Here is a 14,529-nt window from a genome sequence, read left to right as displayed (position 1 = left end):
GGGTCGGCTTAGATTCGAGGATTTTAAAAAACGCGCCAGTTTTTAACTGAAACTGATAAATATGGTGCATAGTTAGCGCCATCTAGAAAAGTCAGTATCGCAGCCGCTACTAGCCGCACCAGTAGCCAGCTGAAGTACACGAGCGACGTCGCCATTTTGACCTGCGTCGTATCGGTAGTATCGGTATGGTGCAGCATCGGCGCGCGGTGTGGCGTTATCGTAATGGCACCAAATGGGCGATGCCACTATAGTGCCGCTTTCTAAACGAATACTGTATTTACTCGAATCTAACGCGCACTTTCAACACGACCCTAAATCTGCGTCGGCATTTCAAAATGGCCGCCTCGCACGCGCATCGTGCCTAGCTACCGTAGCATGCGGAAGCTTCCTCCGTGTGCTGCAGTACACGTGCTTAGGCAATAGTCTACTGTCTGTCTTCACGTTCTCAGCGTCTGCTCTATCTATCAGCATGAAGTACCGAGTTCATCATGATGCCGCATTTAAAAGGAAAGTGATCATCTGTGCGGAGACGGACGGAAATCGGGCCGCATCACGGGCGTTCGGAGAATCCGAAACTTGCGAGCGGGACTGGCGCAAACAGAAGGAGAGGATTTTCGCCAGCAAAGCAATGCGGAACGGTTTCAGTGGACCGAAGCAGGACGTAATCTGCGACGATCCACTCCGGCGATACGATCAGGCTTGGCCCTATCTTGAAAGCAATCTGCGACTGGTAAAGTCCGCCGCGCGCCGTGTTTTCGCCGCGTTGAAGCGAGAGGCATGCTAGCACGAAGGCGCGCTTCGTCTCCAGCGTTTTGACAGTTCGTTTCCGCGGTCAACGAGCGAGGTGTGTTCATGTTTGCTTGAGCGCGCGTGACACCGTGCTTGTTAATAGCGGTCTACTAATTTGCTACCGCATTCGATGCATCGCCTTTCGGGCGAAACTGCGACTTTTTTTATTCATCGCAACATCAGTGCATCGGGAGGAAATCTATTTTTCCAAATTTTTCCTCGTGGAAAACGGGTGCGCGTTACAATCGAGGAAGCGTGAGAATCGAGTAAATGCGGTAGTTGTGCTAGCCGTAGAGGCATCGTCAAACGTTGAAACCGGGCGGAACTTCGGCATCGGTCTGTCGTTGGAGGGGGCCACGGGAGATGGTTTTTGCGTGCGCCGCAACGTGCGCTCCTTCCAAAAATGCAGCATCTCTAATGCGCTGGATGGTACTGAATATAGCGCACTGTTTGAAGATGTCAGCAGTAAGGAAGATAGCGACGAGGCTAGCAGCGATGGTGACATAGAATGAGCTCGGCATGTTCAAATTTAATAAATGGTGTTTCATTTTGCGAATGCTGTCCTCGCTTTTTCGTTCGGCCTACATTCGAGGTAAGTTTTTTTTTTTCGGACTTCAAACTTTTGGGGGGTCGGCTTAGAATCGGAGTCGGCCTAGATTCGAGTAAATACGGTATATATATATATGTCCCCGGCTGGTGGCACCTTTTTTTTTTTTATCGAGCTGCCGTGACACTGCCAAGTAAGAAGAAAACATTTTCTTTATTTATTTCTTTATGTTTTCAGGTGGCCAGACTATACCTGATCTCTGACGTACTGCATAACTGCAGTGTCAAAGTGGCAAATGCATCATTCTTCAGAAAAGGGTACGTGCATGAATGGATTGATTTCTGTCTCTGCAGCCGTAGCCACCAGAGAGGTACTAGCCAATCTTCTGCTGTTTGTATGTATTTTAAGTCGTAATACAGTCGAACCCACTTATAACGATACCGGTTTTAACAGGATATCGGTTGTAACAATGAGAAGCTGCTGCACCGTCAACTTTTGTATGTCTTCTATGGTGAAATAACCGCTTACTACAATGCCCCCCGGCCACATTATTGGTTATAACGATGAAGTCTGGGTACTGGGTGTCCGTGCTTAAAAGGAGTGGAATGCGCAATCCTTGAAAAGAAAAAAAAAAAAAAAAAGAGCGCACGCCACTGCGCTGCTTTCCAGCCTTCTCTACATCACTAGTCTCGTGCACCTCTCACACGTCGCCTTTCCACCCCTCCGAACACAAAAAAGCTGCACCCATAGCTCTATGCCGAGCCACCTTCTGAAACACGAGTGGACCACGCCGACTGCGCTGATAGCGCTGGAGATTGCTCGTTAGCCCCTCATTCTGCAGACGCTGCGCCATGCTCCCAAGTAGGCTGCAGAATCGAGCGTCCTTTCTCCTCACTTGAACCACCACCTCCACCATTGTGCGCAGTTCTGCCGACGGATTAAGTCGCTCATGCTCGTCTTTGTTGGTTGAGTCGAAGACATTCCAGGCCACGTGGTTTCTCAGCCTCGTTTGACTCGCCGCCAATATGGAAGATGGCTGATCCGCCCACTGATCATTAGCAATCCACGACATTGCCGGGGAAAAGAAAGTGCACTGCTACAGATTTGGAAACGAAGTGTTTCTAACCGATGAGGCGACCATTGCGAATGTGCTTGCATCGGACAGTGACTGCGACAGTGACGGCAGCGATGATGCAGTAAGAGGCCGCCTCAACGTTGTCCTAGTAGAAGGCCCTGCAGATAAGTCAGTCCCTCCGGAGCTTTGTTATCACGAGGAACCTTCGCAAGAGTAGGATGTCGGCGAGCTTTGCGTAAAGCAATTAAAGCTCATGGACATGGGGTTATCTTGTGCAAGCCAGTGAGAAGTACGTGGCGAGATGCTTGTGGTGATCTCGCCCCAGCGTTTCTTCTTTATTTCTCAAGCTGAGAGGCTGCCGCGGCAACCTTCTCACCCGTGACTCCACTTTGCAGTTGTTATAGCAGTGCCATTCTAGAACATCGACAGCCGCAGCTTGTTTCACGCACTCGGGACATGCAGGAAGCAGGGTAAACTGTTTGAGGCAACACAAACAGCAGCCGGATCGAGGAATGTGGTGGAGAGGGGCACTGGCCTCCCTGCCATTATAGTTTTCTCACCACAGCTCTGCCATTCCCCATCTTGAATTTTTTTTTTTTTTCATGCAACCCAGTTATAACAATTATCAGTCATAGCAATGGAATTTTACTGGCACTTGAATATTGTTATAAGTTGGTTTGACTGTACCTCCACTGGAGTGTTAGAAAAATGTGTTCATTTCTTGAGAGAAAATAAATTCTGCACAATAGTGGAACCAAAGGCACGCAGTGGAACCTGCTTTACCGGGGTGGGCATTGTTTTTCTTGGCGTAGCCACCGTACTGCAGAGAACCTAATTGCCGAAAATGTGCATATATTTTGTAGAAGACATTGGAAATTGAAAAACAATGTCTGAAGGGAGGGCAGAGAAAGAGATTGGTTGACAGAGAGGAGGAAAGCCCGGTGGTCACACCATAACTATTTTCCAATGTTTCTGCACTTTTAGTTCAGAGCTGCGTATGAAACTCAGTGTAGCAAAGCTTCAGTAGCTTCCTGTTGATTAGTGCACATTGAAGCCGTGCTGCAGACTAGATGCTCAATCGCACACCGACTAGCAAGTACAATTCAACGTCGACAATAGCTGACACGAATATAATGAATTATTGTGTCTGTAGCGAAATAAATCTGAAATGTTTAATGTCGATATCAACACGTAACAAAACAAAATGCTTATAATGAATATCGGATATAATGGAGGTATTTTCTTGTATGATACATATTCATTATAATGAGGCTAAACTATGTTCTTGTTCATAGCTTTTTAGCGTTCAGTTCCTCTACATTACTACACCTCGTTTACTGACTTATGGTTTTTCTCTATAGCTCACCGCGAAAGTTTTGAGTGGTGCATTAAGACCTGCTTTGTGTGTTCCAGGTTTCAAGTTTGTCTCCCAGATATATTCAAAGAGATTCACGACGCATTTAACAACATTGAAGGACGATTAAAAGCTGAACAATTCAAGGTTTGTAAAGTTGGGACCACTTCCATAAAGATCCAACCTGGGACTGCTTGCATGAAGCATCTTTAACCAACCACGAATTTGCCCACAGACGGAGCACTTTATACAGGTGGTGGCAAGTTGCCCAACAGTAGGCTATCGTGTGAAAAAGTAAAACCTTCTACAGAACTTTAACTAGTTTCACCTGACGACTTAATGCGTCGTAATTTATTTTCACTTGTGCTAAGGTAAGCTTTTTAGTCACAAATAAATTTACTTACCCTCAGAATGCTTCATTACAAGCGGCCCCTGGTAGTACAGTCGGTTAATTCGACCCTGATGGGATCGATGAAATTGGTTGAATTATCCAGCTGGTCGAAATAAACAAGAGGCAAAAGGAACATGAGAACACGCTTCTGAGTCATTTGGCAGCTTTTGCCATGATTCTAGCATGTCCCCGAATCCAACACACACACACACTTTTTTTTTTGAAGTAGAAAACTAATGTAAAAATGACATTAGAGCTCTAAACAAAGTAGAAATTGAATGCGCACTTTATATTTTAGCAAGACAAATGTAATGTACAGTTAGACCTGCTTATAACGAACCTCCATATAACGAATTACTGGATATAACGAAGTTTTTCTATTTCCCGCCGTTACTCCATAGAAGCACATGTATTTGAGACCTCCATGTAACAAAGTGGCAGCGGGAGACCCCCTCGATATAACGAATTTCCCCCTCCTTCAACCTAGAGATTTCGCCCCAAATTTTTTCATTTTTGCGCGAGCAGCAACCGGAAGCACCTTCTCCGCCACGACGGAATGTGAAACGAGCGCACGTGTGCGTGCGTGCGTGTGCGAGGTGGGCCTGCATCCCTCGACCCGGCGATCTTGCCGCTGCGGGCGTGACCTTTCCCCCTCCCTTCTTTCAAACCTGATCCTGCCGCTTGCTCCAGCTGGCCTAGCCCGCCAAGCCGGCACTCTCTCCTTTTTCCAGTTGATGTTGCTGACGCGCTGGTACACGCTGTGACACATGACACACGATGAGCGCGGACACGCACTGTCAAATGCTGGCAGCGTGTGGAAGCGCCGCTGGAGAAGCGAGCGAAGTGACCTTCGTGCTGTTGTCCATCGCTTCAACGCAAACTGAGCACCGAGAACACACAGCACGCACAAAGCTACGAGCCACCGACGCACCTACACTTGCCCCAACGCAGATCGCTTTCAAGATACGTCCCGCGCGACCGCACGCCGCCGCGCAGTACACAGTTGATGCCAGAATACAGTACAACCCCGCCCCGCTTTCCCTCCCCCCTCGCTCCCTCGCCGGTGCCTCGAGCGCAACGGAAGAAGGCGCGCTTCCTCCCTGCTTTTCTTGCGCGTCCGAGATTTAGACCCAGTCGTCGGCTCCCCACACACGTTTTCACTCGCACATACAGCATACGGCACGCAGCGACTGCGTTATCGCCCTTGGACTTTATACAGAAAATCTATGAGCCAAAACCAATTTTAGGGCGACAACGCGTCATAGACACCATCTTTATATAGCAAATACGGATCTCAAGGACCATACTTTTGCTGGCGGAAACCGAAAATACGTCATAGTTGTCGCCCCCGGCACATTGGGCGGCCAATGCCATCGTCAAGCCACCAAGCCAAGCGACATGAAAAGTCAAAATGGCCACTCGGGCCGGCACGGGGTGGCAGTTCGCAACGTATGATGCGGGAACGGTCCCGCAGTTGCGACACAACAGCAGGGTTACCAATGCATTGGGTTCTATGGGAGCTGTGCCGGGACCGGCCGAAAACGATGTAAGAGCCGGGAAAACGCAGCCCCCAGGAACGTAACAACGGGAATTCTACTGTACACTATACGACGCTACGACGCCATCGTGACGCTCGCTCTTCGTTTGCGATGCCTCGCGCTTGTGCGAAACGACACGCGTCCACGCATCCAGTACCTGGTGTGACATTCCAAGGATGAGTGCTTCGACCAAAACGGAAAACGGTTGCGCGTTACAATTGAGGGCCCGTTAGAATCGAGTAAATACGGTAAGCAGTTTCTTTTTCGAATTTTCGTGCCGAACCTGCATATAACAAGGTCCTCTTTATAACGAAGTTTTTCAGGAATTTGTCAATTTCGTTATATCCAGGTTTAACTGTACCTCCAATTCTGGCAATGAGAAAAGGATGAAACCAGCGAAGTTTACCTTCACAGAATGGCAATTATTTACTTAATGTCCACCGTCATCACTCTCAGATGGCTATTTATGCGGTCTGTAAATAACCACGTCGTCCTCCATGCAGTTCATAGCCCATTTCATATTCTGTATTTATAAAACGACTCCATAACAATCGCTAACGGGATGGTGGCCCACGCCTAGACTAACCACTTCACTAGTTCGTCGAACGATGCCATGCAATTCTCCGGAATTTCAAGAACCCGTCATGTGACTTGTTGCCGCTCGCTTATCATCTAAAATAACTTCTTGTGTCAATGTGCTTTCATAATCAGACTGAAAATGGCGCGTCTTCATCATGTTACACAAGAGCTCGTTCTCTGGCCATCATCGCCATGGCAATGGCGATGATGCTGTCTAGCCTGGCTCTGACACTAGGTTGTTATGAACGCAGTGTTGGTTTTTTATCAGTTTGCACCGCCCAGACAAATTTCAGACGAATTTTCTTAGAAAAAGAGGCATGCTTTAGAATCCGAGGGAATACTTAATTTTTTTTTTTGAGCTGCCGTTTCACTTTATCACCTTCTTGGGGTAGGCCGGAAACGAGCGTTTTCAACAGTAGGGGGTTACATGTTCGGCGCATTCACTGTACCATAAGCACAGCGAAGAGGGACGTTGCCACTATTGATGTCAGCACTGTGGTCATCATTGGGGTCGGGCGCTTGGGTGTTGACCAGCCAAGTTCGAATTATCCGGTGAAGGCGAATCTCAGGATCAATATAATGAAAGTTTTGTCCCATAGAAATGTATGTGTGCGCCCACCACGGCGGCGCAGTGCCTATGACATATTGCTACTCGGCACAAGGGCACGAATTTGATGCTCGGCCACAGCGGCTGCATCCCGATAGGGTCAAAACACAAGAAAATGCTCATGTACTTGGGTATAGGCATCGAAAAAACCAGGTGGTCGAAATTAATCCAGAGTGGCATCCCTCATAGCTACATTTTTGTACCTTTATTGGTCAGGGGACCATTTCCTAATTGACTTGGACGAATAAAGCACTCATTCATTCGTTAAACCTCACAATTTGATTTGATTTGGCCTGTTAGTTAAATGAAGTGTACCTAAGAAAATCAGCGTCTGTTTTACACGAGGAGCCCCATTTATGACCTGTTGCAACTTGCATCGCTGATCGTTCACTAAAGAGGAAGGCTCATAGGCGATGTGAAGCAAGTTCCAGCTAAGAACTGCTGGAAAGCTGCCGATGACGATTGACAATAGTACTATCCTGACAGTCTCGGGCTTGGCAATCTCTTGTTGTTGATTTAGAATGTCTTACAAGTACAAATTTGGGAACAAAATTCAAGAAAATGAGAAGAAACACAGGGTGAATCCCTTCCGGGCCACGCTATTATCCCTAATCTTGAGAAAGAAAAATTCTCTTCTGCTTGGGAGGTCCCATGGACAGTGTGCTGCCATCTACCAAAAGCACCACTAAGCGTTGAGACGAAACTAGGCTCGTGCTTGTCATTGCTAGAAAAGTACTGCTGATGAGCTGAGCTCGTTCTCAACTCTTTTTAACAAACGCATCGACAAACCCAGCTTGTGCAAAGCATGGAAGGGGTTAAACAAAAAGATATTGTGATCTGTGATTTGTAACAGTGGCATTGGCATCAAGTCTGACAAGCAATGGCATATGGTGTCACTGGAATCTTCTGCGCTTCCAGTGCCGCCAAACTTTCAAAATTTGGGATGGTGAGACCTTACTTCTGTGGAATGAACATGGACTGACAAACGAAATTCGATGGCAACAAGGGCTGCTGCCTCTCGTATTTTCTGTGTTTGCATTCATTTAATGTAATTTGTTTTTAATGCTCTAATGAACCAGCTAGATAAAGTTGTCTTGCAAATCCCATTTTCCACCATTTAGGTAAATCAGCAAAACAATATCTGCACCATTGGTAGAGCAGGCCCTTGAAACAATGAGCTCTATGTACTGAGGCAAGTGGAGTTATTCTGTAAGAGTCCACCTAGTGGACATGTCCATTTCGTCTGCTGCTGAAGTGCTGATTGGCTGTGGCGACTGGCTCCTGCTGAAGCACACTCCAGTCCAGCCAATCAGAAGTTTAACAGCAGAAGAAATGGACATGTCCACTAGGTGGACTTACAGAATACCTCCCCAGCACTCTGTTGACTATGGCTAGCACATGAGCACCAGTGAAGTAGTAGTAGTAGTAGCAGTACTAGTAGGAATAGTAGAATTACCATGCTCGTCACATGACATGTGGTCTGTGCCCAGAGCTCTTTAATCATACCAGCTGTGAAACGCCCCGTATGTCCCAGGTTCCAAACCTATAAACAGTAACTGGAGAAGAGCGGAGGGGTCTGTTGACTGTCGCATCACCTACGGACACCAAAACAAACTATAAAATGCAACTTTTTGAACACAACAACATTTCTAAATCACAGCACATGATGTAAAAAAACAACTCAGTAGTATTTGCAACAGACTTTTGCTTGTTACAGAAAAACACAGTAAATAGAGTTAGCAGGCCTGGCACTTTCAATACGTCCTCTGCATGGTCTTCACACATTATCTTCACTAACTATAGCTTCAGAAGTTCTGACGGTTATCTTCCCTCCTTTTTTTGTTAAAATATCAGCAGCAGCGACACTGAAGACTTGCTCAGAATGTGCGCTGGTTGGAATAAGGGCAGTGTTGTAATGTACAAAAACTATGCGCGCACAATTCTGGTTACTGAAGTGTCGTGATGCTCATATTTGGGACTTCTTTAAAGCGCTCCACTTTATTGTTACTGGCGCTCGTAGAAGGCGCTCCCGGTAGGGCCAGTGACAAGCTGAAATAATTTTCCACATGTGGTTTCCTGGCATTAAAGGGACACTAAAGGCAAATATTAAGTCAAGCTAAAGTGATGTATTAGTGCTCGAGTATCTCTAAAGCGTCAATATTATCGCTAGCAGAGCCTTAGTAATAGAGAAATTGAGGTAAATGCAGGACACGATTAGAGACTCCCCCGGGACATTCAAGTACTCGCCCGATGACAAAGGCACTCCTCATTTAAATTCTGTCACTAGTGCTGAACCACTCGTTATAAAAACATCATTGTACTGTATTATAAGAAGGAAGAAAATACTACTTCACCAGTTCTATTACACTTTTGCAAAAAAGAACTAACTCACATTACACTGTTGACGACGCAGGCAGTCAAAAGGTTTCGTATTCGCTCGACTCGCGCTGCGCCTGTTATCGTGTAGTGTTGCACTTGTTTTTCTGGCTCGCGAACCTTGCACTAACTGCAAGTAGCAGAGAATTCCACTTCCATGCGACGTCACAGAATGCCCGAACGGTCTACGCCGCTTTACCGAAATCAGCTGCAGCGGCGCACCGTACCGTCATCTGTCGGGCGCCGTTTCACTCAACGGCAGCAAAGGGCGGTAATGGCGTATGCAAAGTCACCACTCCTCGGTTAGCATGGCGGGTGATTTGAATTGCAATAAAGGTATTTGGACCCTTCAGATCCAATTTTCTCGTAAACTAAGTCTTTTCTTTGCATGAGACAAGCGTTTCGAGGTTTCTGGAAAGGTAGCTAAGCAGTCCACGTCGACTTGGTATTTGCCTTTAGTGTCCCTTTAAAGGGCCCCGCACCAGGCCACATAGCAAATTTTGGTTATTCTCTGGAAGTTGTTCTATGCCCTCTTGGGAGCGTCCTACTGCTAAAATTTTTCAAATTAGTTCAATAATAGCTGAGATAGAAATACAGTAGAACTCCGCTGTTACGTTCCCTGGTGCTGCATTTTCCCAGCTGTTACGTCGTTCTCGGCCGGTCCCGGCATAGCTCCCATAGAACCCAATGCATTGGTAATCTTTAAAGCGCTGCACTTTATTGTTACTGGGGCTCAGAGAAGGCACTCCCGGTAGGGCCAGTAACAAGCTGAAAGAATTGTCCACTTGTGGTTTCCTGGCATTAAAGGGCCCCTTACCAGGCCACATAGCAAATTTTGGTTATTCTCTGGAAGTTGTTCCATGCCCTCTTGGGAGCGTCCTACTGCTAAAATTTTTCAAATTAGTTCAATAATAGCTGAGATAGAAATACAGTGGAGCCCCGCTGTTACGTTCCCGGGTGCTGCATTTTCCCGGCTGTTACGTCGTTTTCTGCCGGTCCCAGCACAGCTCCCATAGAACCCAATGCATTGGTAACCCCGCTGTTGTGTCGCAAATGTGGGACCGTTCCCGCATCATATGTTGCGAACTGCCATCCCGCGCCGGCCTGAGCGGCCATTTTGACTTTTTCAAGTCGCTTGGCTTGGTGGCTTGACAATGGCATTGGCCGCCCAAAGTGTCGGAGGTGACACCTATGATGTATAACCGCGATAGCGTTCAGGGCCCCGTGTCGCAGAAAATCCGGCGTCAGCATTGCCGCCCGCGGCTGAGAAAATCATCACCAACCACACTTTGTCTTGCATTCTTTACAAAGTTATTCCTTGGAATTTTGAGTGACAGCCCACAAACAATTGTCATGAAACAAAACACCGACAGTGCATGCCTTTTATGCTAAATTTTCTTTATGCTAAATTAAAGGTGCAAACCATAAAACAAGGCCGGCCCACGAAAGAGACCGTGTTTCTACCAGAAGCCTTCGTGCATAGCGTTCACCGCCAGCGTTTGCCGGTAAACATTACAGTTACATAAGCTGCAGTTGCTGGGAAGTGTGAGAAACACTCAAGGATCTTTCAATGCTATCGCGTTCCACTGTTGAAGGTGAAGCTTAAGCGTCCTCCTTTTTTTTTTTTTTTTTTTTTTTTTTTTTTTTTGGTTTCCGCCAGCAGAAGTATGGCCTTTGAGATCTGTCGATGACGCGTTGTGGCCATCAAATTAGTTTTGGCGCATAGATGTTCCGTGTAAAGTCCAAGGGCGATAACACCATGCGCTGTAAGCTGTATGTGTGAGTGAAAGCGTGCGAGGTGAGCCGACGACCGGGTCTAAATTTCGTGCACACGAGAAAGAAAAACAGGGAGGGAGCCGCGCCTTCTTCCGTTGTGCTCGAGGCACCGGCGAGGGAGCAAGGGGGGAGGGGAAGGGAGGGATAGCGAGTGGCATTGTACTCAAGCATCAAATGCGCATTGCATGGCGGCGCGCGGGCCATATCTTGAAAGCGATCTGTGTTGGGAGCAGAGTCTAGGCGGTACAGGTGCGACGGCGCCTCGTAGCTTTGTGCGTGCTGTGCGTTCTTGGCGCTCAGTTTGCATTGACGCGATAGACAACAGCACGAAGGTCACTTCGCTCGCTGCTGTAGCAGCGCTTCCTCACCACAGCGTTTGACAGCATGTGTCCGCGCTCATTGAGTGTGATGTGTTCATGTTTGCCTGTGGGCGCTGACACCATGCTTGTTAATATGGTTAATAAGTGAATGTTTATACAAGTTTATACGGATGATAAAACTACTGTCCTTACTTTGTATAGCTGTCTACTAATTAGCTATCGCAATCGTTGCTTCGGCTTTCGGGTGAAACTATGACTTTTTTTCATACATAAGAATTAAAAAATATTGTGTGCAATTCAACACTACTCTCATTTCTCAATTTTTCCGCGGCTCTTGCGTTTCCTGGCTCTTACATTTTTTTATGGTCCCGTGGAAAACGTATCGGCGGGGTACTGTGCTACGAACCCATGATTTCAGGAGGCAAGCTTTACCGCCAACAAAGACATTCTCTCCACTTCTCGAAGTCGTGTCACAGAGTGGCCACGGCGGCCACATTTCGATGGGGGCGAAATGCGAAAACACCCGTGTACTTAGATTTAGATGCACTGTTAAAGAACCTCAGGTGGTCCAAATTTCCGGAAGTCCCCCACTATGGCGTGCCTCATAATCAGATCGTGGTTTTGGCATGTAAAACCCCATAATTTAATTTTTAATTTAGTGTCACAGAGTGATGTCACAGTACACACGTTTGTAGGCGCACTTGCGCGTATACGTCAGCTCTCCGGCTGTTAGCGCGGAGCTTACGGGGAGAAGGGCAAATGGCGTTTGGTTTGATGCAGCTCTTTCCGGGGCCTGTAGCAATGTAATACGAAGCAGACACAGTCGTTAGTGTGTATTGTATGCACTGCGCTTGTCAGCTCAAAATGGCCAGACCTGGTGAGGGGCCCTTTAACATCCAAATTGGCCGTAGCTATCGAAACATACCAGCGTCGGTTTAATTCGTTGGCCAACATCTGGTAGAAGATTAAAAGATAAAAAGACAAATACGAAGCCCCTGAGTTCACCTGTCTGAATATGTGTGTCCACAAAGGTGCTGCGTGATGTGACCGTGGTCATTCTACTGTAGTCCCCCCCACCCAAATTGAAGTTCTCAAAACTGTGTTGCCTGTTACAGTTTGTCTCATCAATAAAGTAACTGGTTACATGTAATTTGTTATGGAAAAAGAGTCATTGAATTACAGTTAGCATTACAGAGTTTGAGTTATCGATCTACTGCAAGACTATCAAAAAATTGAATAGACTAGAAGTAGTTAATTATATGTAATTTGTAAAGTACAAGTATGATTTGCAATGGCACCTTTTCTTGTTGTGGTTAGCCATTTCAAGCACTTCTTTAGCAGGTGATGAGTGACAAGTTTCATCTTGTTGCTGACTAGTGGCATGTCACTCAATTTTTGCACTCAGTTTTGCACATGCCCTAATGTTTAGGCAGAGCTTTGGAACAGGTATAATTGAAGTACTCTGGTCTGCTGCCACTTGCTCATGTGTAGCATGGTGGTTCAAGTGAAACTGGTTTTGGTAGCATTGGTATATGACAGCACAACAGACGAAATACAGAGAAAAGAAAACCACAGGACGAGTGTTCGTCCTGTGGTTTTCTTTTTCTCTGTGTTTCATCTGTTGCGCTGTCATATACCAATAGAACCATACCAACTAGCCCAGCGAAAACCTTGCTGGTTTTGAAAGCTTGTTTAGAATTGTTGGCTCATTTTCTATATCCTGGTCAGAGCGCTTCTTATGTTTGCCAGTTTTTGTGCATGCCTGAGAAGATTTATGCAAACCAGTGCTAGTTGCAATACTTTTTGTTAATTTGGCTGATTTTAGTTGCAGTATCGATGGTGTGTGAGGGTTACATCAGCTGACTATTATTATAGACATATTAGCTGCTGGTGTCACTTACCTTGCAGTATTACAAAAAAAAGAAACTTCCGAGTTTGATTTTTGGTTGCTTCGGATCTTGTTTTGATCACGCTCTTTAACCTTCAGCAACGTGTGATGTCCTGCTTCCGAGCCTGGGAGGATTGGGCGATCTACCCAAATGACTTCCTCATACGTCTGCAGAACATCTTCTTGGGTCTTGTACCTTCATCAGTAAGTAAGGCTGATTTATTTGGGTGGAAGAGGGGGGGCTCTTCCTGGAAGACATTAAATTCTATATTAAGTGTGGATGAAAATCCACACTTAAGAACCTTGGGCTCGTGCATTATGCATTTCAATATTGTATAAACCGGGTTTCATGGGATGTGTCCTCCCAATTTCTTCACAGCAGAGAAATAAAAATAAAGCAGGTGCTAGTAAAAACTTGTGTATAGTTGCCAACCAACTTTTTGAACTCGCAGGGGGCCATCAAAACGCCGAAATAGTGTAGCACACCAAAAAAAATTTCGAGCAATAAAATTAATTTCATTGCTTTTTACAACGCCAGGTGTATGGAAAATTTGCCTAATGTTGCTCTGTGTTCTGCTATTTAGGTCTATTTGAAATACTGCAATAGTGAAGACCACAATAGGCATCTCGTGTTCACGCACTGTCGCTGTCAGTTGAAACTGTGTTACACGAATACAGTTTGAAGCCTTCAGCCTGCATAAAAGCTTTCACCGCTCCAATCATTTAGCAAAAGAACTCGATAGGCGACATAAATGCCGGTGGATTGTCCACGGACACTAATACAGCCGCCAGTTTAGCCGCCTGTGCATGTGATATCATGCCCGGTTGCTGCAGAGGTCTACTGGTATGAATGTACTGAGGGCAACCTTTCTAGAACTGCATGCTGCCTGCCACCTCCATCTGCAGCAAATTTCACAAAGCCTAATTGACGCAGCTTAGTATCCAACAGCGGAAAGCTCTAGTTTGGTGCGGAGTCAATAAAGGTCTCTATGTAGCAACTCTACGGCATTCTTAAAGCTGAGAAATCACCTCGCCAAAGAAAGTGAGTATAGAATACGTGAATGGGGGGAAATTTTTTCACGGCTGCCATGTTTACATCACACACACGGATCATGTCCGATTGAATGAAAGACCATTCGATGTCTGAAATTTCGGCCGCCATAATATTTTGGCTCTATGGAGAATGTGGCAGTGTCATGAGGAAGCACATATAATCGAGGATGTCCAAAAATTCAGGCATGGAAAAACATCGGCTGGCAATAAAATGAAGCAACATTTATGAAGCGCAT

General features: G+C 46.2%; 1 protein-coding gene across 1 annotated transcript in view; it reads left to right on the top strand.

The window, feature by feature from the left end:
- LOC119442102 (U2 snRNP-associated SURP motif-containing protein-like) overlaps nt 1–14,529 on the top strand; it is a 68,639-nt gene that overhangs the window by 39,134 nt on the left and 14,976 nt on the right. The window contains exons 14-16 of the mRNA XM_037706840.2: nt 1,574–1,653; nt 3,825–3,912; nt 13,340–13,444. Of these exons, the coding sequence (XP_037562768.1) occupies nt 1,574–1,653; nt 3,825–3,912; nt 13,340–13,444 (273 nt within the window). The remainder of the gene's footprint in view (nt 1–1,573; nt 1,654–3,824; nt 3,913–13,339; nt 13,445–14,529) is intronic.

This window comes from Dermacentor silvarum, chromosome 2 (assembly GCF_013339745.2).
Source record: "Dermacentor silvarum isolate Dsil-2018 chromosome 2, BIME_Dsil_1.4, whole genome shotgun sequence".
NCBI lineage: Eukaryota > Metazoa > Arthropoda > Arachnida > Ixodida > Ixodidae > Dermacentor > Dermacentor silvarum.
The sequence above is the reverse complement of the archived record's forward strand: the minus strand, read 5'-3'. Positions and strand labels throughout refer to the sequence as shown.